The sequence below is a fragment of the Crocuta crocuta genome, unplaced genomic scaffold, assembly GCF_008692635.1.
Source record: "Crocuta crocuta isolate KB4526 unplaced genomic scaffold, BGI_CrCroc_1.0 scaffold70, whole genome shotgun sequence".
In the NCBI taxonomy this organism is placed as follows: Eukaryota; Metazoa; Chordata; class Mammalia; order Carnivora; family Hyaenidae; genus Crocuta; species Crocuta crocuta.
The window spans coordinates 8,333,066-8,361,033 of NW_027528417.1; the positions used below are offsets into that span (position 1 = coordinate 8,333,066).

Genomic DNA, 27,968 nt, shown 5'->3' on the forward strand with positions numbered 1-27,968 from the left:
GCTCCATGCTGAGAGTGGAGCCTGCTTAAGATTCTGTCTCACCTTCTACCCCTCTCCCCTGCTCGCGCTCACATGCTTTCTCTAATTTAAAAAAAATTTTTTTTTAAAAAGAAAGATTTTCAGTTTAGTGAAGCTAAGTTGGCCTCCCTAACCCTTGATCTAAAGGCTCTTCCTTTGTCCCCTTAGTTTTCTCTTCTGTAAACTATATATATTTCTGCCTGTATATTCATCATGGACACAATATCTGGGGCGCTCTTTATCTCAAGTGTCTGTTTGCCGGTATCAGGATAACACTTAAAATTGGTGGCACCTAATTGAATATGTTGCCCTAGATATGGTTTGCCCAGGATATATACAGATGGACTATTATTTCTTGTGATCAGGATATTCCTAAGGAATTCAGAGTTTTTGTTAATTCACCCCCTTTCAAAGGAGCTATATTATGGTCTGGGGTAATTTAACCTGTGCACTACCAAATCCCTCAAATATCTTTTAAAAAAGAAATAACTTAATGCAAATCTCATCCCATATTTACATGTGGAAAAAGTTTTTGTGTTTATGGTTGTTTTTTTGTTGTTGTTTGGTTTTGAGAGAGAGAGTGCACGCGTGCAAGTGAAGGAAGGGCAGAGAAGGGGGCGGACAAAGGATCCACATTGGGCTCCGCATTGATAGCAGCAAGCCCAGTGCGGGGCCCAAACTCCCAAACCGTGAGCTCATGACCTGAGCTGAATTTGGATGCTTAACCAAGTGAGCCACCCAGGCTCAACTTAGGACAGTACTGTTCCTCTGAAATATTGTTAGCGATTTGGGGCTAAGGTAGAGAATTCATTGTGATTGTGCGATTTGCTTTTCTCTCCTTCTAGCTTTGAATCTGCAGATTTTGTGTGTTTGTCCTTCTGTATATTCTTTCGAGTCATCGATATTGTTAAACAGATCAGAACCAGTGGGAGGGCTCTATAACCTTTTGTGAACCTCCTCAGCACTTGGTACCAACATTCTGATGTGATGAATACAGATGTGTTTGCAAGGGTAGAACAGTAAGAATCATTCTGTTGTTAGTGTTGCTACTAAAAGCTAACCCATAGAAAGTTTATTCTGTGCCAGGCACCACTGTCCTAAGCACTTTATATATTTTATTCATTTAATCTTCTCAACAATAAGTGTAAGTGCTTATTACCCTCAAGGTATTCTGGCTTCATAGTTTGCCCTCTTAACCATTATTTCTGTTGTTTCAACTCTTTCCTGGAAGCCAGCATCTTATTGAAGGTTTTTGTTGTTGTTTTAAATTACCAAGAATGAAAAAAGGATTAGTGTCTGTTAGTTTCAGGTATTCCCTGAACTGTTAACCAAGTAGTACATTCTACTTTTTTTGCATGATCTGTTCTCAGGAAACCCTGGCCTCCTTTTGATGACTGTCTTTTTAGGGCTCACCAGCTACCTTGTGGACTTACTTTCACATCCAATTCTGAGTTAACAGTGTGTGGTTGTGGGAGATACTCTTTCCTCCTTACGTTAGCCATCATTACTAACTTAATTAAGTCCTCCCAAGGCTTCTGAAGTCTGGTGTTTTTCAAGAATTCTCAAGACCAATAACTAGTTACTCTTGTAATATATCTGTAATCTCATCTGTCATTTGAGTATCAAACACAAACTTATTAGGAATAGTTTGATAATCACTGTTCTCGACTATCTGAAACTTGGTTCTTCCTTTACAGTTGTTTAGCCCCTTCTTATCTGAAAGAACCTGACAGTTTTCAAGCTGAGCACCTTAGTTTTCTCTTGACCATCTGTTAAACTGCACTGTGTTTTCCCAAGGGATTGGCTTCTCCGTGTGTGTGTGTGTATGTGTGTGTGTGTGTGTGTGTGTGTGTGTGTGATGGTAACTGTCATGAAGTCCTTCTGTTGTCTCTATGATTTTTCCTGAACCTAAACTGCTTCTAGTTTTAGGTGGGGTCTTTTTTAAAGTTTTTATTTATTTTGAGAGAAAGAGTGCACGTGCATTGGGAAGGGCAGACAGAGAAGGAGAGAGAGAGAGAGATTCCTAAGCAGGCCCTGCACTGTCATCGTGGAGCCCGATGCACAAACCTACAAATCGACTGAGCCATCCAGGTGCCCAGTTCACATCCTTGTTATCTGTTTCTTTCATATTTTGAAATGATCCAGAAGAGCTCATGGTGAAGACACACAGTCTTCTTTATGCTCATTGGTCATTTCTCATAGAAATGGTCCTCAGTTCTATGGTTCTGTTAAGAAGCCATGCAGTTTTGTTGTGGGTTTTTTTTTTTTTTTAAGCTTTTTTTAGAGAGAGAGCATGAGCGGGGGAGAGCCAAAGAGAAATAGAGGGGGAGAGAATCCCAAGTAGGCTCTGCACTGTCAGCGCAGAACCCATCATGGTTCTTGAACCCACGAACCATGAGATCATAGAATCGAGCACCTAACCGACAGCCACAGAGGCGCCCTCATGCTGTTTCTTTTTGACTTACCAGGCTTGATCATGAAATCATGTCCATTTTCTCTGACATTTTGTTTATGTCTCTACTTTTCTAAAATTTAGGATACCTGTTTAACTCCTTCTGTCTTCTGTGATGGTTGCTCATTCTAACATTAGGTAATTTAGAAATGACACAAGGTTTGCATCACTTCTAAATCCAGACTATTCTGTTGTTGACACAAATCAGTACAGTAATACTGTAAATTGTCTTAGTTTTGCTTTAATATCAGTAGGAATTCAGAAGAATTAACACATCCCTGAAGAGTAAATGATTTTTATCTTTTTTTTTTTTTTTTTTTTTTCTGCATATATGAGTAAGTTTCACATTTGGAGTTGAGTTCTGTTGCTTATTTCATCCTGAGGGAGCTATGCTCCACAGGATTTATTAAAGGCAATTATGAAGGAATAGGAGTGTCCTTAAATATGCAAACCACAGTCTTTTATTTTTTTTTATTTTTTTATTTCTTACAAATAGTTTATTGTCAAATTAGTTTCCACATAACACCCAGTGCTCATCCCCACAAGTGCCCTCCTCCATGCCCATCCCCCCTCCCCCTCACATCCATCAGTCCTCAGTTTTTGTCAGCATTCAAGAGTCTCTCATGGTTTGCCTCTCTCCCTTTCCCCCACCATTTTCCCCCTTCTTCTCCCCCTTGTTCCTCCGTCAAGTTCCTCCTAATCCTCCTATACGTGCAAACATACGGTATCTGTCCTTCTCTGCCTGACTTATTTCGCTCAGCATAACACCCTCAAGGTCCATCCATGTTGCTACACATGGCCAGATGTCATTGTTTCTCATTGCCATGTAGTATTCCATGGTATAGAGAAACCACATCTTCTTGATCCATTCGTCCAATGATGGACACTTAGGCTCTTTCCATGTTTTAGCTATTGTGGAGAGTGCTGCTATGAACATTGGGGTACATGTGCTCCTATGCATCAGCATTTCTGTATCCTTTATGCAGACCACAGTCTTTTAAAATGCAAATGTAAAAAGAAACTCAAATTATAAATTCTGCCCTGCTTGCTTTGTGCAGAGAAGAGAATGTTAAATGTTTTATTGTTGATGAGAAATGCTTTGTTCTATAGCCCATTGTGAAATGGCATACTGCCAAAGAATTCAGCTTGACATGGGCTTTTCTAAACTCTTGTTTTCTTTAAAGATGTATCTGTTACAAAAATAATGCATGTTGTTTGTACAAAGTTCAAATAATACAGAAACTCAAAGTAAAGGCCCACCATCCGCAGAGGGCACCACAGTTATAGTTTGGTTACGTCCTTGCACTGAAAGGCTCACGTTGTTCCCTGTTTTCACCTTTTCTGGTCTCCTTCCTGACTTTTCTTGTCCTCTGTTCTTCGATAACCAACTCTGAGTACTCTCACTAGAGTGAAAGATGCCATTGTTCTACCCTTCTGAGCTTTTGTGCCTTTTGTTATTTCATCAGGAACATGTGGACGAGGGTGCTGGAGAAGCCACTACAACGGGGTCTGAAAACTCCAGTTGTGATGGGGCTGGAAATCCTCACGGTGAGACTGAGCGTCTCCTGGACAGGGGCTCCCCCCCGCTTGGTGCAGTTGCCACTAGCGATGAAGACGACAGTGAGTACGAGGACTGTCGGGAGGAGGAGGAGGAAGTTTGGCAGACGTGTTCGGAGGAGGACAGCGACCCTGACGAGGAGGCCTGTGGCTGGGACAGGAAGGAACGCTGTGCCGGGGATTGCGGGGCTCAGGGCAGGGGCGCCCTGCAGAAGAGGCACACGCGCAATTTTAGCCACCTGGTCTCAAGGCAGGAACTATTGGAGATCTTTAAGCAGCTACACACTGGGAAGAAAGTGAAAGACGGACAACTTACTGTTGGACTGGTAAGGTGAAATTGCTCCTGAGATTGTTACCACGTGGGTATCCCTATATCCGATCCAGTGGTAGCTACACTGGAACCCAAGGGACTAACCAGGCTTCTGGCATCACTGGGAACATTATTGCCCACTTGTTGCCCGCTGGCATTGTGGGAGTAGGCAGTGGGACAAGAAAAGTCAACAGTGTACTCTTGCAGGGCTTACGTTGTTTATACCTCTTTTCATAGTAATTATTGTCTCCCACCTCCTTCCAGTTCAGCCCTGCCAGACACGTGACTTCCCAAGAGGTACTAGGGTGAGAGTACTTAATTTTAAGACTGTAGTCACACTTCCAGGTCAATATTTTTACCTTCTGTAGGCTTTTGGTGTCATGTGATCCTTGCTAACTTGTACTGTAAATGTTCCAGATGCAGTTTAGGGAGAATCCCAACATCTTCAGGCCAGGCAGAGTGTGCCTGGTGCTTTGGTTGCATAAGAATAGGGGAAAGGAGGGGCGCCTGGGTGGCTCAGTTGGTTGATCCTCTGGCTTTGGCTCAGGTCATAACTCACAGGTCCGTAAGTTCCAGCCCCATATCTGGCTCACTGCTGACAGTGTGGAGCCTGCTTCAGATCCTCTGTCCCCTCTCCCACTCGCTCACATGTGTGCACTCAGCCTCAGACAAAATTAAAAGAAAACAAAAAAGAACAGGGGAAAGGAGGTCATATCCCTAGCTACATATACACTAATTCTAGAGGTGACTGTGAGAAATATCCAGCTCTCAGGGGTGTGCAGCACGGCTCCGGATGGCCCCATATTTAGCTGAGGAAATGTAAGATGTTAGAAATGTTTTATAGATCTTCTGTCCAGGAAAACAAAACAGCGAAGGAAAGTAGATCATGGCAGGTTTAAAACCTTCTAGCTTTTCAGTCACATGCCAAGTAGAGCTAATCCTAATTGTTTTGAAGCACTGTCCTCCTCCCAAAGCTTACTTAAAATGATTCTAGCAGTTTGACACTTTATTTTAGAATACTAGTTTGAGGAATTGTCCCTCGAGCCAGGCAGACCTAGTGTAATTCCCAGTTCTGCAGTGGAACTGATTTACTTGCTATAAACCTTGGGAAATGTGGCTGATTTCTCTTAGCTTTACAACTCCATTTCTATATATTATTGCTAAAAATTCATTTTCCACATGCCACCAGAAAGCCCAGCTTCCTTAAAAGCTAGTTTATTTCTCACATTTATGGAAATGCTAGGCGGCCTCTCCGCTTTCTGAAATCTTACTTTAGAAATCTTGAGAATAGGCTGATTTACTCATTCTGTGAGCATGTACTGATCACCGGCCACATGCCAAGTGTCCTGCTCGGCCATGACAGTGTGTCAGGAGACCAGACACCGTCTCCAGGCTCCCAGAGCTGCTGACTCCAAGCATGGGGGGTGGCAGAGAGGAGGAGGTCCAGCGCCCTATGGCTGTTGTGTAGTGAGCCTGGTCTTCAGGAGGTGGGGGAGATGACAGCAACAGAAGTCACCTGCCCCCCAACAAATGTCATGATACGTCATGTAATCAAGATCTAGATAAACCCAAAACGTGAGAATATTGGAATTAATGAGCAGTTATCTGAAATCTTTGTGTAAGAGGTTGCACCTTAAAGTATAATGTAAGGTTTCAACAAAGTGACGGTGGAAGGGCCTTCAGACAAACAAGGTAAACGTTTAAACCGAGCCCCGGGAATGGCAGTATGTCCATGGGCCAGCAGGTGGCAGTATGGCCAAGCGTGGAGGGGGCAAGAGCAAAGACTGGAGCAAGGGAAGCGATGTGTTATGAGGCCTGTGCTGGAGGTGGAAGGTGTGGGGTTTTATGTTCCGTGGGCTTAGTGTTTGTAATCTCGTGGAGGATTCTCTGGAACAGGCAAGAGGGAATAGGATGTAGAAGTACAGGGAAAAGTATAAGAGAGAGCCTGGAGCAAGGCTGGCATAATGTAAGCAATTATTTGAAAACCTTTATATGATTCTGCTAAAAGTCATTGAAGAATTTTAGTAGCTCGTTAACCCACATCAAGTCCATGTGCCACTTAACATTTTTAACCAACAAGATAGAAGCTTGCTAGTAAGTTCTTAAAAATTAAAGGTGATTGTGTGTTGTGATGATTAACATACCTACCTGATGCTTGACTTCACCGACAGTGTGGAAAATACAACAGAAACTGAAATGCCTGTGAGATGGGACATCACGGGGAACACTGGGAACAAGAGGCTGAGGTTTACTGTAACATCTGCTGTTAGAGCAAGACCCTAAAATAAAATGTCTCCTCAGTGGAGACCCATCTGAATCAGTACATCCACACTGCAGGGGAAAATTGTCAGCCAACAGTATCCATTCAAATAATCTTTTGAAGAAACCGGACACTTACACTGGGGTCGCACTATGTATGTGTTATCTTTGGGCCTGATAGATGTACTGCCGGTGCTGTACGCTGGTAACTCAGGTGTCTCCTGCAGGTGGGCTACCCGAATGTTGGTAAGAGTTCCACAATCAACACCATCCTGGGCAACAAGAAAGTGTCTGTGTCTGCCACCCCTGGTCACACCAAGCATTTTCAGGTATTTCTGCAGCATCAGCCTCTCTCTCTCTCCGTCTTAGCCAGTTCCTCCCTCAGGGTATTTCTCTAAGTTCTTCACCACTCGTGTGGTGGGCCTTTCCCTTCCTCTGCTGTGTGCCCAACAGAAGCCTCTCACTTGTCTTTCAGACTCTCTACGTGGAACCTGGCCTCTGCTTATGTGACTGCCCAGGCCTGGTGATGCCGTCCTTCGTCTCTACCAAGGCAGAGATGACTTGCAGTGGAATCCTCCCAATTGACCAAATGAGAGACCATGTCCCGCCTGTGTCACTAATATCCTTCCTGCTTTGCAAAGACGAGCTGTTATGTGTGTGCTAGGGCTTCAGGTTTGTTTTGGACTTTGCTTTGCATTGGATGTATTCAGGTCTGCTGTTGAACAGAAAAACCTGAAATACTAGTGATCTGCCCAGGTTTGTACATGAGGTAGCAGCAGAATTGTAAAACCTCATGTCCTGACTGTAGCAGTGTCGCCTCGTATCAGTGGAAGAGCCCAGTCTTGGATCTCAGCCCCTGGTTGCAAACCTGAATCCGGACACTGCTATTTTGACTATTTGTGTGACCTTGATAAGCTTGCTTAATCTTCCAGAAACTCTTTGCTGAAAATTGCCAGTAATAATAGCTACTTCACAGTTGATTGTGAGGATTTAATTGTTATAGCTAGCAGTATTTACTCCATGCTTACTGTGTGCTTTACACAGCACTTATCAAGCGATATTCTCATTTAATTCGTAAAATAACCCTTGAAGTGGGTCCTACAATTGTTCCCATTTTTTCAGCTTGAGGAAAGTAAGGCACTGAGAAGTTAAATAGTTTGCCAAGATCTAACAGCTAGTAAGGAGCCAATTAGGAACTCTACTAGCATCAAAAATTAGGACATTGGAATTTAAAACCTGTTATTCATAATAACATTAAACAAATGAAACAACTAGGCATAGCTTTGATAATGTGTAATTCCTGTGCACTTAATAGTGCAAAGCATTGTTAAGATGAAGAAGACCTAAATGAGTGAAGAGATAATACATGTTTATGGTTGAAAAACTTAGTACTGTTAAAATGTCAATTCTCCTCAAGTTGACATAAATTCAGTGCAGCCCCAGTCAAAATCCCAGCATGCTTTTAAAGTTTTAAAGTATACAAATAGATCTCGGGGTCATGATGGGCAGCAAGATGGCGTCTGCCAGCAGGGTCGTTCAGGTAGTCAAGCCACATACTCCATTAATAAGGTTCCCTGACAGAAGAGACAATCCTAAACCCAATGTATCAGAAGTTTTGAGATCAGCAGGACTACCATCTCACTCTTCTTCAATTTCACAGCATTCTAAGGGAAGTAAATCACCAGATTTGCTGATGCATCAGGGTCCACCAGACACTGCAGAAATTATAAAAACATTACCTCAGAAATACAGAAGGAAGCTTGTGTCTCAAGAAGAAATTGAATATATCCAACGTGGAGGTCCAGAGTAATCACTGACAATGTGGCTGCTGTTTGTCATCAGACAAAAGAATAGTCTTTACAATAAAGGACTTCCAAACTGGCACATGAGAAATTATACATTAAACAACTTGAATAAATACTCTTAAAAAAAAAAAAAAAAGTATACAAATAGATCTAGAAAAAAAGGTGTGTGTGGTGGGGGGAAATTCTGCTGCCTCCCAGCATAATGAGTTAACTTAAGTGAAGCACCTAGGTTAGTGTCTGACATGAAAAAAATATTCAAACTATTCTGTTACGAACCGCAGTGTCTTAAGACCTTACCCTACTTACAAGCCAGCAGTTTAGTCTGTTACTGTTCCCTGGGTGCTGAAGGAAGACCGGAGACTCCGTGACACTGGCCTGCCAATTGGTTAATTTACGAGGGTAAAAGTTCTGGCCCTGTACAGTTCTTGACAGGGTTTTTTTTTTTTTTAATAGTTTATTTTTGCGACAGAACATGAGTGGGGGAGGGTCAGAGAGAGAGGGAGACACAGACTCTGAAGCAGGCTCCCGGCTCTGAGCTGTCAGCACAGAGTCTGATGCGGGGCCCAAACCCACGAACTGCGAGATCATGACCTGAGCCGAAGTCAGACGCCTAACCGACTGAGCCACCCAGGTGCCCCTTGACAGGATTCTTAATGACTGCTCTGAAGGCCACAGCATTTTACTTACCCCAATTTGATTTCTCTTTCTGTAAGAAATGAGAAAGAATTCATTTACCAGGATCGATAAAATACAGTATATCACTCAAATAGAATAATATATAGTTGTTAAAAAATACCGCACTGAGTCTACCTGTGTTAACCTGGGCCAATCTCAAAACATCACATATACGGTGTTATACCATTTCTGTGAAAAATGTCACCTCGCAGAACAGTGCTTTGCATTAACAGGCAGCCGTGAGTGTGAAGGTTGGGGGCGTGGACCGGTGGCTGCTGCACACGAACCGCTTACCTCCAGGTGGCGATGGGCTGGCACAGTGTCCTCAGGGTTTGCGTTTACTGTACGGTTTTTAACAGGTGAAATTGTTACCCCTCCTGGATAGTTGGGAACGCAGCTGTTACATTATTTATGATTTTCTGTATATTTTCCATTTCTCTCTGAATTAATCGGATGCATATTGAGCATTTATTACAAGCCAGGTTAGGTTGGGTTCTGTGGAAGCTATGAGCCTGAATCAGCCATGGACCCTGCCCTTTCTGGATTTGGTCGGGGCCGGGGGGGGGGCCATATGGGACACGTGTGTGAATAATAGGTACAAGGTAGAGTGGTGTAAAGAGAAAGCATCTGAAAATTAGTGAATATTGTACTTCTTTTCTGGAGACCTAGAAAGGCTTCGGTCATAGGAGTGCTAAAGTAGCATATTCTCAGCATTAAAGGCATGTCAGAAGCCATGGTGGGAAGGGGTCAGTTCAAGGTAATGGATTCCTTGACAAGCTTATGTTTGCCAGAATATTCCGAGATATGTTTTAGAAGCCACCTATGGCATCAATATCATAAAACCTAGAGAGGATGAAGATCCCCATCGACCTCCAACGTCAGAAGAACTGTTGACAGCTTACGGATGTGAGTTGTGATTTATTTTAAAACATGAACAATAACAACAACAAAAAAAAGAACCAAAAGTAACATCATAGTTAATGAGAGAAACCACTCCTGCAGAGATAGAAATTCACATTTGTCCTAAGTGTTTGTCACGGCGTCTTCCAGGGTTGATGCTTTTGTCTCTGTTGTGGCCTTGCCTACAGAGTGGCCTCCAGGTAGCTGCTCTGGGGGCGGGTTCAGAGCGCAGCAGTGCGGGAGGGGCAGCTGACCGCCCCGGGAGCGGCATTTTGCTTCTGAGTGCTAAGCGCTTTCTGGAGTTAGCGGAGGGGCTGCTTTGACTCCAGGTGCCCCTGCTTTCACTGGAGCAGTCGGCCCCTCGTGTAGGAGGCCTAGATGCAGACTGCTGGAAAGCTGCCACAGAGAGCGTGGGGCGAGCCGGCAGCTGTCACGTGCGTCTAAGGAAAGGCCCTGAGGCCATTCACTGTTCAGAACATAACTGGGTGTAGACACAGACCCAGGTAGAAGCTGTGTTGGCTCTTTCTGGAGTCTTCTCCCAAGCAGGGAAGAAGAGGGATGTTGGGAAGAAAATGAATATGCTGTCGGAGCAGGTATGAGTGTTGTGAGGGCAGCACTGGAAAGGAAAGCCCTCCGATCGGGACGTTGCTGACGGGTCAGGGTAGAGACAAAACAGCCTCCCTCCCCTTGCCTTCTATCAGTCCCTTGGAAACCTTGTTTGACATTAACTTGAACTTAGCTTAGTTGAGAGACTTACAGAGGATAAACAGTAAGCATTTGTGAGGAGACTGGTGGGGTAGCCACAAAACCGTAGAAGAGACCTTAAAGAGCACCCTGCCTCTCACCACCTTTTTTTTAAGAGAGTAGTCTGAAATCAGAGCATGAGATGACTTGCATGCAGTGCTGTCTGATCTGGCTTACCCTGGATGAGAACCTGAGTTTCATATTCTGGACTTCTCTCCAATATCGTAGTCTGACAGATGGGGAAAGGTGGGCTTCCACCAGACTTCTCATTTGATTAGACTTCCAGATAAAGTGAAAAGCAATAGTGTTTTAAGATTTTTTCATCTAATTCTGATAAAATCAGAGTAAGGAAAAAGCCAGTTTGTAAAAAATGGCTGACCACATATGTATACTTTCTAAGATCATCTGCAGGTCTATAAAGAATAGTCTCTGACAGTTCATTTCATAAGACGTTGCTAAACAGTTTGCATATCTTTACTAGTGAAATGGAACATCTGCATATGCTAGACATTTCTGTTTCTTCTGGGAATCACCATTTTCTGTGCATCTTTTGTTCTCTTAAAGATTTGTAGGACTTCTTTGTGGTTTCTTTAGCCCTATATATGTTAACAATTTTAGCAGACTTTTTTTCCCCTTTTTTGGCTTGATGGGTTTGGTGTTTTACTTGGGAGGGACCTTCCCTACCTTAAGAGAATAAAGCTATTTTCCTGTAATACTTTTTTTTAATGTACCTTTAGATGTTTCATCTGCCTAACTGTAGTTTTGTGTATTGTGTGATCTAGGGTTCTAACTACTTTCTTCTAAACTGAAAGAGCCAACACACAGCTACTAAGTGAAGAGGCTGTTTTTAACCCCACCTGTCTACCAAAGGTCATATTCTTAACCACTGTGCTCTGCTACCCCCTCTAGTTGAGTTAGTATTAGAGGGATCTTTGTTGTATGTTTGGGAAACTGGAAAAAGCATAGATCTGTCATTAAACAAGAAGAATTACTGTATTTTAGGTTTTGCTAATTGGTGACAGCATAGCGTTCTACAGGTGGCCTCCGTGTTTAAATGTTTAAGATCAAGAGATAAAAGAAATAATCGGAGTAGAGAGAGACTGAACGTGTGTCAGTGCTTGTGCTGCGGTATCAGGTAGAACAGGGTGGTGTGTTCACCCGGGTGACTTTATAATGCTACCAGAATGTCTTCTACCACCATGGTTGCTTTTTTAAAGCTAGTGAATAAGGATGCCCAGTTGGTGTAATAACAGACTCCACTTCTGTCACCTCAGTTGTCTTGTTGTGATTGTCTTCTCGCTTCAGTTTTACACAGTCCCTCTCTCCTCACAGGTATGCGAGGATTCATGACTGCGCACGGGCAGCCAGACCAGCCTCGGTCAGCTCGCTACATCCTGAAGGACTACGTCAGCGTAAGTGAGCCCGGCTCCTCCGTGCTCTCGAGTGAGCAGCGCCTGGGCGCCTGCGACCTGTTGAGTCATAAAGGAGGCGTTTTCTCGCCGAGAGAGTGTCGTGATGGGCAAGGTCCAGTGCTGGCAGCGTTTGCGCAGGCCTTCTGGGGGCGCGGGCCGCAGCCGTGGCGTGACATTGTCGGCCCAGGGGAGTTAGCGTCGTGGGAACCGTAGGTGTAACCAGCGGCATAATTACAGGGGAGAGGGCTGTCTGCGCGTTCTCAGCGAAAGTGACAGATTGGTGCCCCTGGTCGTGCCGGCTCCCGCAGCAGCCGTGTCACCGTCCTCCCAGTGGGGTGGCCGTCGTGTGCCTTGCTCCCTGCGCTTCCCCGGGAGCCGCGCTCACAGCCCTGCTGAGAGCGTGCTGTTGTGTGTGCCTTGTCTCGTTACAGGTACGTGACCAGTCTGTGAGGTTATTCTCCTCACATTAGAAATGAGGACGTGCTAGGTTTTGGGTTTTCCTCCTCAGTAAGATAGGAACTGACAGTACCTGTCTCGTGAGAGGATTATGGGAAATAAATGAGAATCGTGTCTGTATGTGGAGACACACACACCACTAAGCTCAGTGCCTGGCACAGAATTAGGCCCCAGTAGTTTTTCTGTATTAAGCTTAATTCTTTTTGCAGACCAGCGTGTTGCGTGTCCCGTAGCAACTGGCTGTGAGGATCTGGCTTTATTCCCTCTTCTGAACGCCACACAGCAGGGCTCCTGGAAGCATAGGCGTAAAGCTGAGCATCCGTGCTCTTGCCTTCCGTTCAGGAAGAAAGTAGTTAATAGAATATTTGTATGGATAAATTATTTCATTCATCTACCATTTATAAAACTGTGGACGATGAGAAGATGAGTTAAATCCACAGTTTATAGAGTGTTTATGGTGGGAAGCAGGGTATTTACACCCAATGAGCCCAACATCCACATGAGTGTAATCCTGCTGTGCAGTTGTGTCCTGATGTTCATTTTGGAAAATACTTCTCCTGAGTATAGTCACATAAGTGTGCTGAAGAACACTGGCAGGAATGCAAACAAGGTAAAGAGGAGCACAGAGGAGAAAGATTTCCTTCTGGTGTGCGGGCTGTGGGCAGGTGAGGCCTCCAGAACTCTTTAAAGATAACAGTGGGGGGGGGGCGCCTGGGTGGCTTAGTCGGTTAAGCGTCCGACTTTCGCTTAGGTCATGAACTCGCGGTTCGTGGGTTCGAGCCCCGCGTCGGGCTCTGTGCTGACTGCCAGCTCAGAGCCTGGAGCCTATTTCAGAGTCTGTATCTCCCTCTCTCTCTGACCGTGCCCTGCTCACGCTGTCTCTCTCTCTCCTAGAAATAAATAAAAATATTTAAAATAAAATAAAGATAACAGTGAGTTCATTAGGACTCTCCGTTTGCAGGCAACCGGAAGTGAGCTCGCTTAATCAAAAAGCAGGAAGGGAGCCTGGGCGGCTCAGTCGGTTCGTGGGTTCGAGCCCTATATCAGGCTCTGTGCTGAAGCTCAGAGCCAGGAGCCTGCTTCTGATTCTGTGTCTCTGTCTCTGTCCCCTCTCTGTTCACACTCTGTCTCTCTAAATAAATAAATTTTTTTTCATTTAATTTTAAAAAAGGAAGCTCGTGGGGCGCCTGGGTGGCTTAGTCGGTTAAGCGTCCGACTTTCGCTTAGGTCATGATCTCGCGGTTGGTGGGTTCGAGCCCCACGTCGGGCTCTGTGCTGACTGCCAGCTCAGAGCCTGGAGCCTGTTTCAGTCTGTGACTCCCTCTCTCTCTGACCCTCCCCTGCTCACGCTGTCTCTCCCTCTCTCTCTACTAGAAATAAATAAAACATTTTTAAAAAAAGAAAAAAAGGAAGCTCGTCAGAGGGTGCTTAGTGGAGCCGTCTTCTCTGAGGACTTTTTCTTCTTCTGCAATAACACAGGTGACACGTCATGTGCTGTTACGCTTCTTGTCTTCGTAGGGTAAACTTCTGTACTGTCATCCTCCCCCTGGAAGAGACCCGGTGACCTTTCAGCATCAACACCAGCGACTCCTGGAGAACAAAACGAATAGTGGTGAAGTAAAAATACATCCAGACGGAAATAAAAAAGCAAAACAGATTGAAAATATAGTTGACAAAACTTTTTTCCATCAAGTAAGTTTTAAAGTATTTCTTTAATTTCTGACCCAACACATATTATATAGCAGTTTTATTGAAATAACCATTCACATACTGTAAAATTCACCCTTTGCAAGTATAGTTAGTACTTTATAGTATGATCAGGGTTGTGCAGCCATCACCATAATCTTAGAACATTTTCATCACTGCAGAAAGAAACATTGTACCCATTAGCAGGCATTCACCATTCCCCTCTCTCCCCAGCCTTTGCCAACCACCCATCAGCTTTCTCTTCTATAGCTCTGCCTATTCATATATCTCGTATAAATGCAATCCCTCACTCCGTGGTCTTTTCTGACTGGCTTCTTTACCTTGGCATAGTCACTTCAAGGTTCATCCATTTATCAGTACATTATTCCTTTTTATTGCCAAATACTTCACTGAGTGGATATGTATACCACGTTTTGTTTATTTCTCATAGATGGAATTTGGGTTGTTTTCCCTTTCTATTATAAACGATTAAAAAAATTTTTTTTTTAGTGTTTATTTTTGAGAGAGAGACAGAGTGTGAGCCAGGGTGGGGCGGAGAAAGAGGGAGACACAGAATCTGAAAGCAGGGTCCAGGCTCGGAGGTGTCAGCACAGAGCCCAATACGGGGCTCAGACTCACAAACCCTGTGATCATGACCTGAACTGAAGACAGATGCTTAACCGACTGAGCCACCCAGGCCTCCCCCTCTTTCCATTATAAATAACGCTGTGAACATTCATGTACAAGCTTTTGTGTGAACAATAGATTTTCAGTTCTCTTGGGTATAATTATATAATTATATATAATTAGGAGTGGGATTGCTGGGTCCTATGTTAACCACATGTTTAACATTTGAGGTACTGCCATGCTTTCCAAAGTGTATGTGCCATTTTACATTCCCACCAGCAATGAATGAGGGTTCTAATTTCCTTATGTCCTCACCAGTATTTATTTTCCATGTTTTTATTTTATCCTACTGTATGTGAAGTGGTATCTCAGGAATTTGATTTCCCTAAGGATTAATGATGTTGATAATCTTGTGTGCTCATTGGCACATGTAGATCTTCTTTGGAGAATTATTGTTGAGTTGTAAGAGTTATTTATATATTCTGATAAAAAGCCTTTATTATATTTTTAATTTGCAAATATTTTCTACCGTTTAGTGGCTTTTCTGAGCCAATACATTTTAATATTCATTGTTTACATCACAGCTACAATTTATATGCTACACTTTACAAAACAAATTTAGGAGCACCTGGGTGGCTCAGTCATTTAATTGTCCAACTTCAGCTCAGGTCATGATCTCATAGTTCAGGAGTTCAAGCCCCATATTAAGCCCTCTGCTGTCAGCAAGGAACCAGCTTCAGATCCTCTGTCTCTCTACCCCACCCCCACAGTCTCTGTCTCTCTCTCAAAAATAAATAAACATTAAAAAATTTTTTTTAATATAAGAACAGAAAGAAAATGTATATGCAGAACAGTTAAATCCTCTAACTGTACTTAATATTTTTTTTAAATCCTTTTGTGACTACTGAAGCCATAAAAGGGTGGCGGTGGGGGTGTCATCTGTATCCAGAGTGATTATTTATTTGATGCTTTATTTGTGTCTCACATAGTGAGGCCAAGCAGAGAGTGCTATCCACTACTGGGGACATTGAGGCTTAGGAGGCGAAGTGACTTACTCAAGGACACTTGTGTTAAATGGCAAAGCTTGTATAGAACTGGACTGTAGGGGCTCCTGATTTGAATTATTTAAAAGTCTGCCAATATTTAGGAGGAAATTTACTGATATGCAGAAAGATCACACGTTCTTTCTCGGGCCTGGTGGTAGTATCATGCAGGACATGTAGATGGAAGTTTTCAGTGTTTACAGAATGTTTTTGAAGGTCATACACAAGAAAGTTGAAAACTTAGTTAATTATAATGCATATATCTAAGCTTTAGTCTCTAGAGTAATATTTATTATTATAAGACAATCATTATAAGACAGTATTGCTTTGCACTTGCAGAATCATACGGGATTAATTTTATTTTTACTAAATAAACTTAATTGTTTAGTCTTTTTGTTTCATTTTTCTTTACTTAAATCACAAGTTTACAGAAACTTTTTTTTTAATGTTTTATTTATTTCTGAGAGAGAGAGACAGTGTGAGCAGGGGAGGGTCAGAGAGAGAGGGAGACACAGAATCCGAAGCGGGCTCCAGGCTCTGAGCTGGTTGTCAGCACAGAGCCCAACGCAGGGCTCGAGCCCACGAACTGTGATATCATGACCTGAGCTGAAGTCGGATGCTCAACCAACTGAGCCACCCAGGCGCCCCTAAAGAAACTTTTTTGAGCACTTACTACATGAGCTACTGCGCTAGGACCTAGGATACCAAAGGAGTAAGACATAATTACTGTTTTCAGGGAGATCACATTCCAGCCAAGGGGCGATGGCCAAGTTAACAAGTAACATGACAGATGAGGTCTAGGGCAGAAATGTAAGTCAGGTACTTTGTGAACCCAGACTGGGGAGCAGTTCTTCCTTGGGGCTGGGAGGAGAGTAGGTGAGTGAATGCCAGAGAGAGAAGATGATCTAAGCTGGACTCTAAGGGACAAATACAAATGGTACCGATTGGAAGGAGTGGTGGATGATTATCCAGGCAAAGAGGGAGTAGCGTGAATAAGGGCATAAAGTGATGGAAGCGTGGGTTCTGTCATTAAGGAGCCTGTGTTGTAAGTGGCCTTGTGCACCATCTGTGGGAATATGAACTTGGTTCCCCAGGCCACCGGGAGCCACCAGAGGCCTGTGAAGACAAGAGGGGTACGTGATTGTTGCCCCTAGTAGGGATGTGGAGTGTTGTGGTGGTTCGGTGAAAGCAAGTACATACTGGGCTAGAGCAGCACAGTGGAGAGCAGTGGATATAGATGCACAAACTCCTAGAGCCTGGAGCCCCCAGAGCTTAGCGGCTGCTGTGTGTGGTGGACGAGGAGGGCACAGGGAGTGCTGTCTCAGTGGCTAGTTCAGATACTGTGTGAAGCGGTGGGACGAAGCAGAGTGGAAGTGGAGGACAGAGAGAACGCACTCCGGACAGAATGCAGAGAAACTTATTTAAGAACGGGGAGAGAGGAGCAGTGAAAGAGGTGGAAGTCTTCTGGCGAGGCGTTCTCCACAAATAGTACTGTGCTCATCTCTCCCTCACTGCTGTCTTCACTTCCTAGGAAAATGTGAGAGCTCTGACCAGGGGAGTCCAGGCTGTGATTGGCTACAAGCCTGGGAGTGGCCTGGTGACTGCAGCTGCTGTGAGCTCTGAGAGCAGGGCTGGGAAGCCCTGGAAAAAACATGGCAACAGAAATAAAAAAGAGAAGAGTCGTAGACTCTATAAGCACCTGGATACATGAACTCGGGGCCGCAGCAGAAATGGCACGTGCGTCATGCATCCGGAGAAGACCAGAAGCTGCTCTTGCCCGGGATGGTGGGGAATGGACCCTGCTTCTTGTGGCACCCGGCCACACCAGACAGCCAGGATCAAGACGGAGGGGCTCCTTGGAGCGCCGAGGCCAGCACCGTCATCTCGGAGCCCCGGAAACCTCGTCCTGTAGAAGGCTGAATTTAAGACGAGGGAATGAATGATTGAATGTTTGTGTAAACAAATACACATGCATACTAATTTGTAAGTTGGGGGTTTTTTTTGAAAAGATACTAAATTAAATGGTCACTAATAGACTTTTTTTGGTTTATGTAGATACACTGCCATTTGGACATTTCACATTCTTTAAACAGTTGTAATTTGCCAAAACACGACTAGGACTTTAGATGGATTCTTTTGAGAACATTGTTTAGGTTAGTGATTCTCAACCTCACACACGTACCCAGCACTTGTTGGTATTGCTGAAAGGCACATCAGGTCTTGGAATGAGGAGGGCCAGTGTATATAGTTTTGAAAGCCTCAGAGAGCCCAATCTTCTGTTGAAATTCTCCATCAACATGAGCTGCTACTCTAGAAGGTAGCGTGTATTTTTCTATAGCTCACTACAGGGGTGAGGAAATGGGCAGATAATCTGCTAGGTATTGTTGGAGGCTTAGTACTTAGTACCTTATCTGCTTAGTACTTAGGACCATCAAGAGTGAGATGTGAGCATTTTTTACCTTTTAAAGTGCCATTCCTTATAATACATGAGGTGTTTAGCCTCTCACTTTACTTCCGTCTCCCTTTTTCTGTGAGCCTCATTATTCCCTTAACTCGGATCCTTGCCTTGTTTTGTGTGATAGATGTTTTTGGAAATGTAACGGAAGTTATGGATGCTTTCTCCAGAAAAACGCCCATGCCTATGAACACGGTCTTGTGAAATGTATCGGAAGATCACAGACCTGCAGTTCATCCTCAGTTCCACAGTTAAGCCTTCCTTGCCTTGTGTAGCCACAGTGCATTTGAGATCTGTCTGAAGACGTGTCCCACCTGGGGAATGAAGACATCCACTTGTTCATTTAACAAATCCCACCTGCCGCGTGGCTGGAGGGGGCACTGGAGAATGGTGACAGCAGGCGTAGGGCCCTGCTGCAGGAGGTTAGCCAGGGCCGTCACACGGCCTTCGAGCCTGTGGGGATCCTGGAGGTTTGCTCAAAAGCGGGGGGTAAGCCAAGGGAGAGTTGATAAACAGGCAGGGAATTGGTGGTGTAAGTCTTCACTTAAATACCGGGTGAAAGTTATTCCAGGTCAAGGCTGAGGCAGAGCTAGAGAGGTTCCAGAGTTGTGCTCCTCCATCTGCAGCAGTGTACTTCTGGTTCTTCCCTTTGATCTGAGGAAAGGGACAGTCTAAAAGGCCCATGACAGAAACAAGCGGCAGCGTGTTAAAGCGTACGTTGTTTCCTGTACCGCAGAACAGGCACAGCTGTCTGGAATGGACAAAGCATGTACTGATTTTGGTTTGCTTTAATAATAGTGTAATAGCTAAATCAGTACTTAGAAAAAGTAATTACATACACTTCCAAGTTCCAGGTTATTTTTGTAACAATTTTTTGAGATATTCACATACCATGCAAAAGGTCACCAATTTTAAAGTATACAGTTCAATGGTTTTTAGTATATTCAGAGTTGTAGAACCATCACCACAACCAGTTGCACATTGCTGCCACAAAAAAGACACCCAGGCCCCTTTAGCTATTGGCCCCCAATCCTCCCATCCCCCCAGCCCTAAGCAAGCACTGATCTACTTTATATATGGATTTGCCTATTCTAGATGTTCACAATAAAGGATTCATAAGCTGTGTGACCTTGCGTGACTGGCTTTCACTCAGTCTAATGTCTTCCAGGTCATCCATTCTCTAACATCTCTCAGTATTTCATCGCTTTTTGTTGCCAAATAATGCATTCCACTGAATGGACATACCACATTTTTATTCATCAGTTAAAAGGCACTTGGTTTGCACTTGCTGCCTATTATGAATACAATGCTGCTGTGAACATCTGTGTACAAGTTTTTGTGTGGTTTTTCATTCTTAGGTACATATCTAGGAGTGGAATTGCAATGCATTTAACCTTTGAGCAGCTACCAGACTGATGTTCTGGATGGCTGTGCCATTTTCCATTTTCCGTCAACAGTGTATAAAGGTTCTAGGTTCTCCGTACTTCTATCAGCACATGTTACTGTCTGACTTTGATGTTTCGGCCATCCTCATGGGTATAAAGTGCTATCTCCTGGTTTTGATTTGCATTCCCTTGATGACTAATGATGTTGAGCATCTTTTCATGTGCTTATTGGCCACTTGTAGATCTTTTTTGGAAAAATGTCTATTCAGATCTTTTGTCCATTCTTTAATGGGGTTACTTACCTGGTTACTGAGCTACAAAAGTTGTTTGTACATTCTAGATACACATCCCTTAGCAGATAGGTAATTTGCAAATGGTTTCTGCCATTCAGTGGGTTGTCTTTTCATTTTTTATAGTGCCTTTGAGGCACAGTTTTAATTTTGATGAAGTCCAAATAGATCCATTTTTTCTTTGGTCGCTTGTGCTTTTGGTGTTAAATTTAAGAAACTATTGACAGATCCAAGGTTATTAAGATTTACCCCCATGTTTTCTTCCAAGAGTTTTAGAGTTTTAGCTCTTAACATTTAGGTCTTTGGTCTATTTTGAGTGTTTGTATCCGGTGGGAGTAGAAGGTGGACAACTTGATTCTTTGGCACATGGTATCCAGTAGCCCCAGCACGGTTTGTTGCAGAGCCTGGGGTTTACCCATTGAATTGTTTCGGCACCTTTGTTGAGAATTGAACGTAAATGTCATGGCCTGTTTCTCCATGTATACCTTTGGTATTTAACCTTTCTGAATGTGGAACAATTGTGAAGAGCATCTAACTCGATCTTCTAGCAAGTATTCCTGGTAAGAAACGTCTCTCTGTGTAGATGCCCCATGCCAGTCGATCCCTTAGCCCGCTTGGAGTTCGCCTGCAGCCTTACCTGTGCGAGCCTTTCCTCAAGCCCTGGATTTCCTGCGCTCCTTTCTTTTGCACCACAGCTTGCTCACCGCGCACACGGCGCAACCTGGGAGGGCTGGGGATTCAGCACCCCCAGAGCACCCCCCAACTGGTCAGGAATGGGGGCTGGGCGGTGAGTACCCCGGCTTCCCTGTCCCTTGGTACCTACGCTGTATTGTCCACACTAGAGCCTCAGTGGAAAGCATCTCACCGACTCAGCTGCTGCCTTTCTCCCCTCCCTCACTGTCCACACCCTCACTCCTGCTTCACGGGATTGCCTCCCAAATGGACTAACCAAACCTAAGCCCTCTGCTTACAGTCTGAAGAACCCAAACTAGGACACCCTGAAAGGGGAGTTTCTATGTGCACCTTTGCTTCTGCCCAGAATGTGTCTCGTTAAGCAGTTTTTTAAAGTATCCTCACCCTTGTAGAGAGGAGTAGTGCAGACTGCTGGTCATTAGCATTATCGCTTGGTTGTTTGGAAAAGTTTTCCCAGCATTTTATTACAAGAACTATACTGCCCTTTGAAAGTAGAACCTGCTATACATCTGCCCTCTGTTTACTTTTCAGGAAGTTAGGAGGACGTGGAGGTTTCTGTCAAGACATCAATAGCAATGTATGCTTTCCTGGCAGGCCAACTGGGAAGTGTGGCAGCCAGCCAGAAACCCACCTCCTGCCGCCCCTCTGATGGTTCCCGTGGAGCAAGAGACAGGAAACAAATGAGGCAGAATGGCCGCAACTGGTGGTAGGTGGGTGGGTAGGTAGGTCCTAGGTAGGTTCACCTTTTGTAGTTTTGAAATTTTTCAAAATGAACCATGGGGAGTGAGGAGGGGTCATAGAAGTAGACAGTTAAACTCCATAAGGGCTCAGGAGCCATTCAGGAGGACAGACAGCTGTACTGAGAGGTTAGATTCAAATAGTGACCACAACGGACAGAAGCGAAGCTCTTTCTCTGCCTTGGCTGGCTTTGGGGAAGTGGGTTATCCAGCTCCCATACTGGCCCGTGGGAGGTTGTAGGACGCTGCTTTCCTTGATTGTAAACTGCAGTGAGAACACACATTCCATTTATTTATTTATTTTTAAGTTTATTTTCGAGAGAGAAGAGAGACAGCGGGAATGGGGTGGGAGGCAGGGGCAGAGAGACAGAATCCGAAGCAGACCCCAGGCTCCGAGCTGTGGGCACAGAGCCCGATGCGGGGCTCAAACCCACAGACTGAGGTCATGCCCTGAGCCGAAGTCGGACGCCTAACAGACTGAGCCACCCAGGCGCCCTAAAAACACATTTCTTTCAAATAATTATTTCAATGCAAACAGTCAAGTACTGAATCGTATTTAATTGGCTCTTTAAGAGGTGGGTAGCCTGGTGCGCCCGGCTGGCTCAGTCAGTAGAGCATGCAACTATGTGTCCTGAGTCCAGCCCCACCTTGGGGGTAAAGATCATGTGGAAAAAGCAAAACAAAACAACATAGGACTTTCCTTGATGTAACGTTTCAGCATCTGTGAGTTCCATCAGCCCATGCCCAGCTTCTAGCATGAAAGAAGTCCCTTTCAGTAATGACGCGCTTGAGGGTGAAAAAGGTAAAGAAACTTTCACAAGATCAAACAAACAGCTGATTATAGACTTTTTTTTTTTTTTTAACATTTTTATTCATTATTGAGAGACCGAGCATGAGCAGGGGAGGGGCAGAGAGAGGAGGAGACACAGAATCTGAAGCAGGCTCCAGGCTCCAAGCTGTCAGCACAGAGCCCGACGCAGGGCCCGAACTCACAAACCGCAAGATCATGACCTGAGCCAAAGTCAGATGCTTAACTAACTGAGCCACCCAGGCGCCCCAATGATAGACTTTTAAACAGAGCCCAGGACCTCCGTGCTGACAGCAGGGAGCCTGCTTGGAATTCTCTCTGCCCACCCCCCACCCCCCCGCAAAATAAATGGATGGATGGGTAGAACCCAGGACCCTAACAGTCCGACCACTTGCTTCTCTCATGATACTCCCACATGTCCACAGTGGGATTGATTCAGATTTGCAAATGCCATTATTTCAAAATGCATTCACAAAGAATTGATTTCTCTATACTTAACAGCAGGTAAATCAAACTGGCAAGGAGCCTATTTTAATGTTACCAATTGAGTAGTGGCCACAAGCCCTTCCTCTAAATAGCCCATTTTCTAAGAACATTGGCAGGAGGCAGCATGAAGCAAAAGCTGTTGAGCTGCAGGCCTGTGCCCCCCCCCCCACTCCGGTGGCCTGCGGGCTCCAGCAAGCACAGCCCAGGCTGGTCCACGCCCTTCCTTCGGGACAACGCCTGTGGGCGCATGCCTCTGCCAACAGGAAGTGCCTCCGAGCCGGGGTCCTCCTGTTAGCTTTTCTTTCGGGTAAACTCTGGGCCGCGGCCACAGAAACCTTAGCTTTAGTTTTTGGGTGGGGCAGCCGCCCGGCCTCAGAGGAGCCTGGTAAGGGAACTGATTCACTTCCTGAGGGCCAACCATGGAAAAAGCCCTTTGGAAGGTCCTGGCAGAAGTAGACCGGGGTCCTAACAACAGGATGAAGACCTGGCGGGCACCGGCGGCCGGCCTCTGTCGCCCCACCTCCTCCCTTGAGGCAGGACCCCTGTCATTTGCAGGTATCCGCGGGCCGTCGTCTTCCCGCCGCCCGGACGGCTTCCCAAGATGGCTGCCACGCTGACTGCCCAAAGCAAACATGTCCTCCAAAGCCTGGATCGTGGGGTTCTCAAAAGCCCCCCAACACACAACAGCAGGGGCCACCAAAGCACTGTAAACGTGCCCTGACTACAGATAGGGGCTGTACCTTTTTATGGCCTGTCGAAAAACCAGTTCATTCAGTAGCTATTTTCCTTATTACATGCGAGGCAGAGAGCCGGGTGCCGGGGTACAGATCTGACCTCCACAGCCCTGGCTGAAGGCGCCCACAGCCGGGGCGGAAGACACCACCTGTCACACTGTGAGGGGTGCCCTAGCTGGGGAGAGGCCCAGGCCCGCGGGTTTGTGCCTGCCCCCTACAGGCCCGGGACACAGCCTCCTGGGCAGGGAAGACGGCCCGTGGCGGCGCCTCGGGAGGGCAACTCACGCGGTTGGTCGTGGACGTGTTCAATCAGACACACGAGTGGAGACGTCGAATAGGCAGCTGCGTATGTGAGTCTAAAGCCTGGGAAGAAGGTCTGATCTGGAGATCCTCGGGGGCGGTATTTAAAGCTAGAGGTTCCCATGCTTCTGGCCTTCAGTAAAGAGAAGAGAACCAAGAACCGAGCTCTGTCTCCGCCCCATTAGCTATTCACACTTTCCGTGAACCACTGTTTTTTGGTTTTGGTTTCGTTGTTTAGTGGCTCTGAGGTTCTTCCTAGGAAAGGCAACAGCAGTACTAGCTTCCAGATGCTTCATCTCCAGGGTTTCTACTAATCACAGTAGCCCCAAGGGAGTGGCATAGGGTCCGTGCTTTGCCCCAAGTCACAGCTGCAAGGACACAGAGTGAGAACTGGTCCCACTCGCCGGCTCGGAGGCCCACATTCTTCCCATTGCACTTTTCTTTGAGCCAATGTGTCCAATGACTGGCAACAGCCCCCTGCACTTGCCCACGCACACCCTGGGCCATCTCCATAAGCCGTTCTCGTAAGAAACAGGAAGCTTGTGGGAAGGCAGTTCAGTGGATTAACACCCCACCCCCAACCCCCGACATACCAGGTCCTGTGTCACCTCCTATGGGAAGAGTTCACAGACATGATTAAGGATCTTGAGATGGGGAGGGGAATGTAGATTAGCCGAGCAGGTTACAAGGGCAATCTGTATAGGAAAGATAGGGAGATTTCACACACACTCAAGACAAGAGGGAAATGTGACCACGAGGAGGAAGAGATGACGTGACACGGCCACAAGGCTGGGAGTGCTGGAAGCCACCAGATGCCGGATGAAGAGACAAGGAAGAGATTCCCCTTCTAGAGTCTCCAGGGGGAGGCAGCCCTGTGGCCACCTTGACCGTGGTCCAGTGAACCTGATTTCAGAATAGGGAGGGAATACATTTCTGCTATTTTATGCCTCTAAGTTTGTGGTAACTTGTTAGAGCGGCCACAGGAAACAAATCCGTGCAGATTCCAAGGACACATGCCCTGAGAGTTGGATTTAGTCAGGCTAGTTGTTGTTTTTTTAATTTTTAAAGTTTTTTTTTTAACTTATTATTTATTTTTGAGAGAGAAAGAAACAGCATGAGCGGGGGAGGAGCAGAGAGAGAGGGAGACACAGAATCTGAAGCAGGTTCCAGGCTCTGAGCCGCCAGCACAGAGCCCGACGCAGGGCTCGAACTCATGAACCGTGAGATCATGACCTGAGCCATAGTCAGAACCTCAACTGACTGAACCACCTAGACGTCCCAAGTCAGGCTGGTTTTATGACAGGAAGTCAGAGTGATCCTGATACCTATGATCTATGGACCACACCCCCCACAGACACACACAACTGCTTTGGGAGGGGGCTCAGGACTTAAACCCTTAAACTAGGGGGGTTTAGTCTGGGGTCTAGTCCTCCACGAAATCCATAGTTGAATTTCAGAGAGTCTATAAATGCCTTAAGATTGTATGAACACCATGCAGGCGTGCATACATGTTCATATTTTTGGGACACGGTCTTCCTCAAATTCTCTGAGTTCACCGAAAAGGCTGAGAACTAACCACTCTGAGGAAAAGCTGTTGAGGTGTGTAAACCGGGTCCAGGGTGTGGTGGGGAGCAATGAAGCAGTTTTTATTTTATTTTGTGTTTTTAATGTTTTTTTTAATATTTTTTTCAATGTTTTATTTATTTCTAGGAGAGAGAGAGAGAGAGCATGAGCAGGGGAGGGTCAGAGAGAGAGGGAGTCACAGACTCTGAAACAGGCTCCAGGCTCCGAGCTGGCAGTCAGCACAGAGCCCGACGCGGGGCTCGAACCCACGAACCGCGAGATCGTGACCTAAGCGAAAGTCGGACGCTTAACCGACTAAGCCACCCAGGCGCCCCTTTTAATGTTTATTTTTGAGGGAGAGAAAGAGAGGGGACGGAAAGGGGGACAGAGGATAGGAAGCAGAGAGCCCAATGCGGGGCCTGAACTCACTAACCACAAGATAATGACCTGAGCCGAAGATAGATGTTTAACTGACTGAGCCACCCAGGCGCCCTGGAGTGAAGCAATTTTTAAATTGGGCCCAGCCTCCAAGGGCTTATACTGAGCCTGAGGGAGAGGGGAGTCATAATAAGAGATGAATCAAATTAACTAGTGGTATCCTCAAGTCTCAACAAAACCGAGCATAAGGTAGCCCTGCTTAGGGCCTGGGGAGAGGGTGACATGAGATGGGGAAGGTGTGTCCTCATTTCACTGAGACAGTGCAAGGGATTATCTTTCCAGAACTGTAGGTAGATAGGCAATGTCACCAGAGGAACCTGGGAGCCAGGCGGTCACCGGTCAGTGTCCACAGGTCAGGTAGAAAAACCCACAAAGAACCAGCAGGCAGGGACGTGAGACTGCGGGTATTTGGGAATTGTCTATGCGACACTTGGCTACTGTGTTTTCCCTTTTTATTTTAACCTTCCAATCTTGTCTTAGTTCGTATTCATTATACATCGCTTTATCTTAATCATTTTTATATTTTAATTCTGGCCCCTTTTGTTGAGTAACCTATTTTAATTTTACCTTCACTTGCTCATTTGCTTGTTTAATGTCACTCTCTCTCCTACTGGACTGTAAGCTCAATGAAGGCAGGGACGTGTCTGGTTTTCTCAAAAAACGTGTTCCCAGCTCCTGGCCTGACAATGTCTGACAAACTGTGTTTCAGGACCAAAGGTAGTCATAACTTTAAAAATAAATGAAACTGGAAAATAATGTGGCCAGTTTAGAAGAAGCAGTCTGGCAGTTACTCAAAACCATAAATGTAGGGGCGCCTGGGTGGCTTAGTCGGTTAAGCGTCTGACTTTCGCTTAGGTCATGATCTCGCGGTTCGTGGGTTCGAGCCCCGCGTCGGGCTCTGTGCTGACTGCCAGCTCAGAGCCTGGAGCCTGTTTCAGAGTCTGTGACTCCCTCTCTCTCTGACCCTCCCCTGCTCGTGCTATCTCTCTCTCTCTCCAAGAAATAAATAAAAAACATTAAAAAAAAACAAAAAAAATCCCATAAATGTAGAGATTTGGGGCCCCAACAATTCCACTCCTACTTATATGCCCAAGAGAACTGAAAACCTCTGTCCACATAAAATCTTGCACACAAATGTTCATAGCAGCATTATTCATAATAACCAAAATGTGCAAACAACTCAGGTGTCTGTCAACTGATCAGTAGATAAAATAGATTAATTAATTCATAAAATAATGGAATATTATTCAGCTATAACAAGGAATGACGTTCTGACCCACGCTTATAGCATAGGTGAACCTTAAAAACATTATGCTCAGTGAAAAAAGTTGGCCACAAAATGTTCGCCTATTGGATGGGATTGCATTAATATAGAATTTTCCAGAACAGGCAAGCCCCTAGAGACAGAAGGTAGATTTGTAGTTGCCTAGGGCTGGGAGTGTGGAGAAGAAAGTTAACTGCTAATGAGTACTTGCTTTCTAACAAGGGATGAAAACGTTGTAAAATTAGGTAGTGGTGTAAAATTAGTTGTGGTTGCACAACTCTGCATATACTAAAAAACTGCACACATTAAGAAGGTGAATTTTATGGTATATGAATGAGATCTCAATAAAACTGCTATTTTTAAAAACGAAGGAAACGAAATGATAGGGTCACCTTCTTTAAGCAAACTTACCAAAATCAGCAAGGAGTTTTTAAAATTGTAATAGCCTGTTTTCAAGGAGAACAGCTCTGTGTAGCAGAACCGTGTGACAATGTGGCTGGATGGGACCGCCCGACGGCCAAAACCATCGGCCCCTTGGGGCATCTTCTAGGGTGACTTCTGGAAGTCTGGCTTGGGCGACTGAGTCGGGGTGGAGAGTTCCGTGACGGCTTCAGACCAGAGAGTGAGAGAAGATGGGGGGGTGCTTCTGCCGGGCCCCCCCACCGCACCCTTTCCATTGTGCCCTTTGAAGGATCAGGCCTGCCGCTCACGCCGGGATCCCCAGCACCCGAGAGCTGCGTCAGGCGCGAAGCATGTGCATCGTTTGGCTCGGAAAATGGGGCGCATTAATGAGCGGACAAAGCGCCCTACAGTGTGGCCGGGCAGGTCACGGCTCTTCGGCCCTGGCCCCCGGGTCCGGGCTGGGAGACAG

The 27,968-nt window shown here is 45.4% G+C and overlaps 3 protein-coding genes across 3 annotated transcripts in view; all 3 read left to right on the plus strand.

Annotated features, from left to right (window-relative positions):
* The window catches only part of LSG1 (large 60S subunit nuclear export GTPase 1), a 36,310-nt gene extending 16,786 nt beyond the window's left edge, over window positions 1–19,524 (plus strand). The window contains exons 8-14 of the mRNA XM_077754356.1: window positions 3,937–4,353; window positions 6,824–6,925; window positions 7,072–7,215; window positions 9,859–9,982; window positions 12,053–12,132; window positions 14,107–14,280; window positions 17,476–19,524. Of these exons, the coding sequence (XP_077610482.1) occupies window positions 3,937–4,353; window positions 6,824–6,925; window positions 7,072–7,215; window positions 9,859–9,982; window positions 12,053–12,132; window positions 14,107–14,280; window positions 17,476–17,655 (1,221 nt within the window). The 3' untranslated portion in view covers window positions 17,656–19,524. The remainder of the gene's footprint in view (window positions 1–3,936; window positions 4,354–6,823; window positions 6,926–7,071; window positions 7,216–9,858; window positions 9,983–12,052; window positions 12,133–14,106; window positions 14,281–17,475) is intronic.
* On the plus strand, window positions 8,064–8,530 carry LOC144223705 (alpha-ketoglutarate dehydrogenase component 4). Its single transcript, XM_077754534.1, has one exon. It carries the CDS (start codon window positions 8,095–8,097, stop codon window positions 8,404–8,406), a length of 312 nt encoding a protein of 103 aa, XP_077610660.1. The 5' UTR covers window positions 8,064–8,094; the 3' UTR covers window positions 8,407–8,530.
* A 2,758-nt stretch (window positions 19,525–22,282) lies between the features above and the next one.
* Window positions 22,283–27,968, plus strand: part of TMEM44 (transmembrane protein 44) — a 38,514-nt gene continuing 32,828 nt past the window's right edge. The window contains exons 1-2 of the mRNA XM_077754509.1: window positions 22,283–22,306; window positions 23,753–23,878. Of these exons, the coding sequence (XP_077610635.1) occupies window positions 22,283–22,306; window positions 23,753–23,878 (150 nt within the window). The remainder of the gene's footprint in view (window positions 22,307–23,752; window positions 23,879–27,968) is intronic.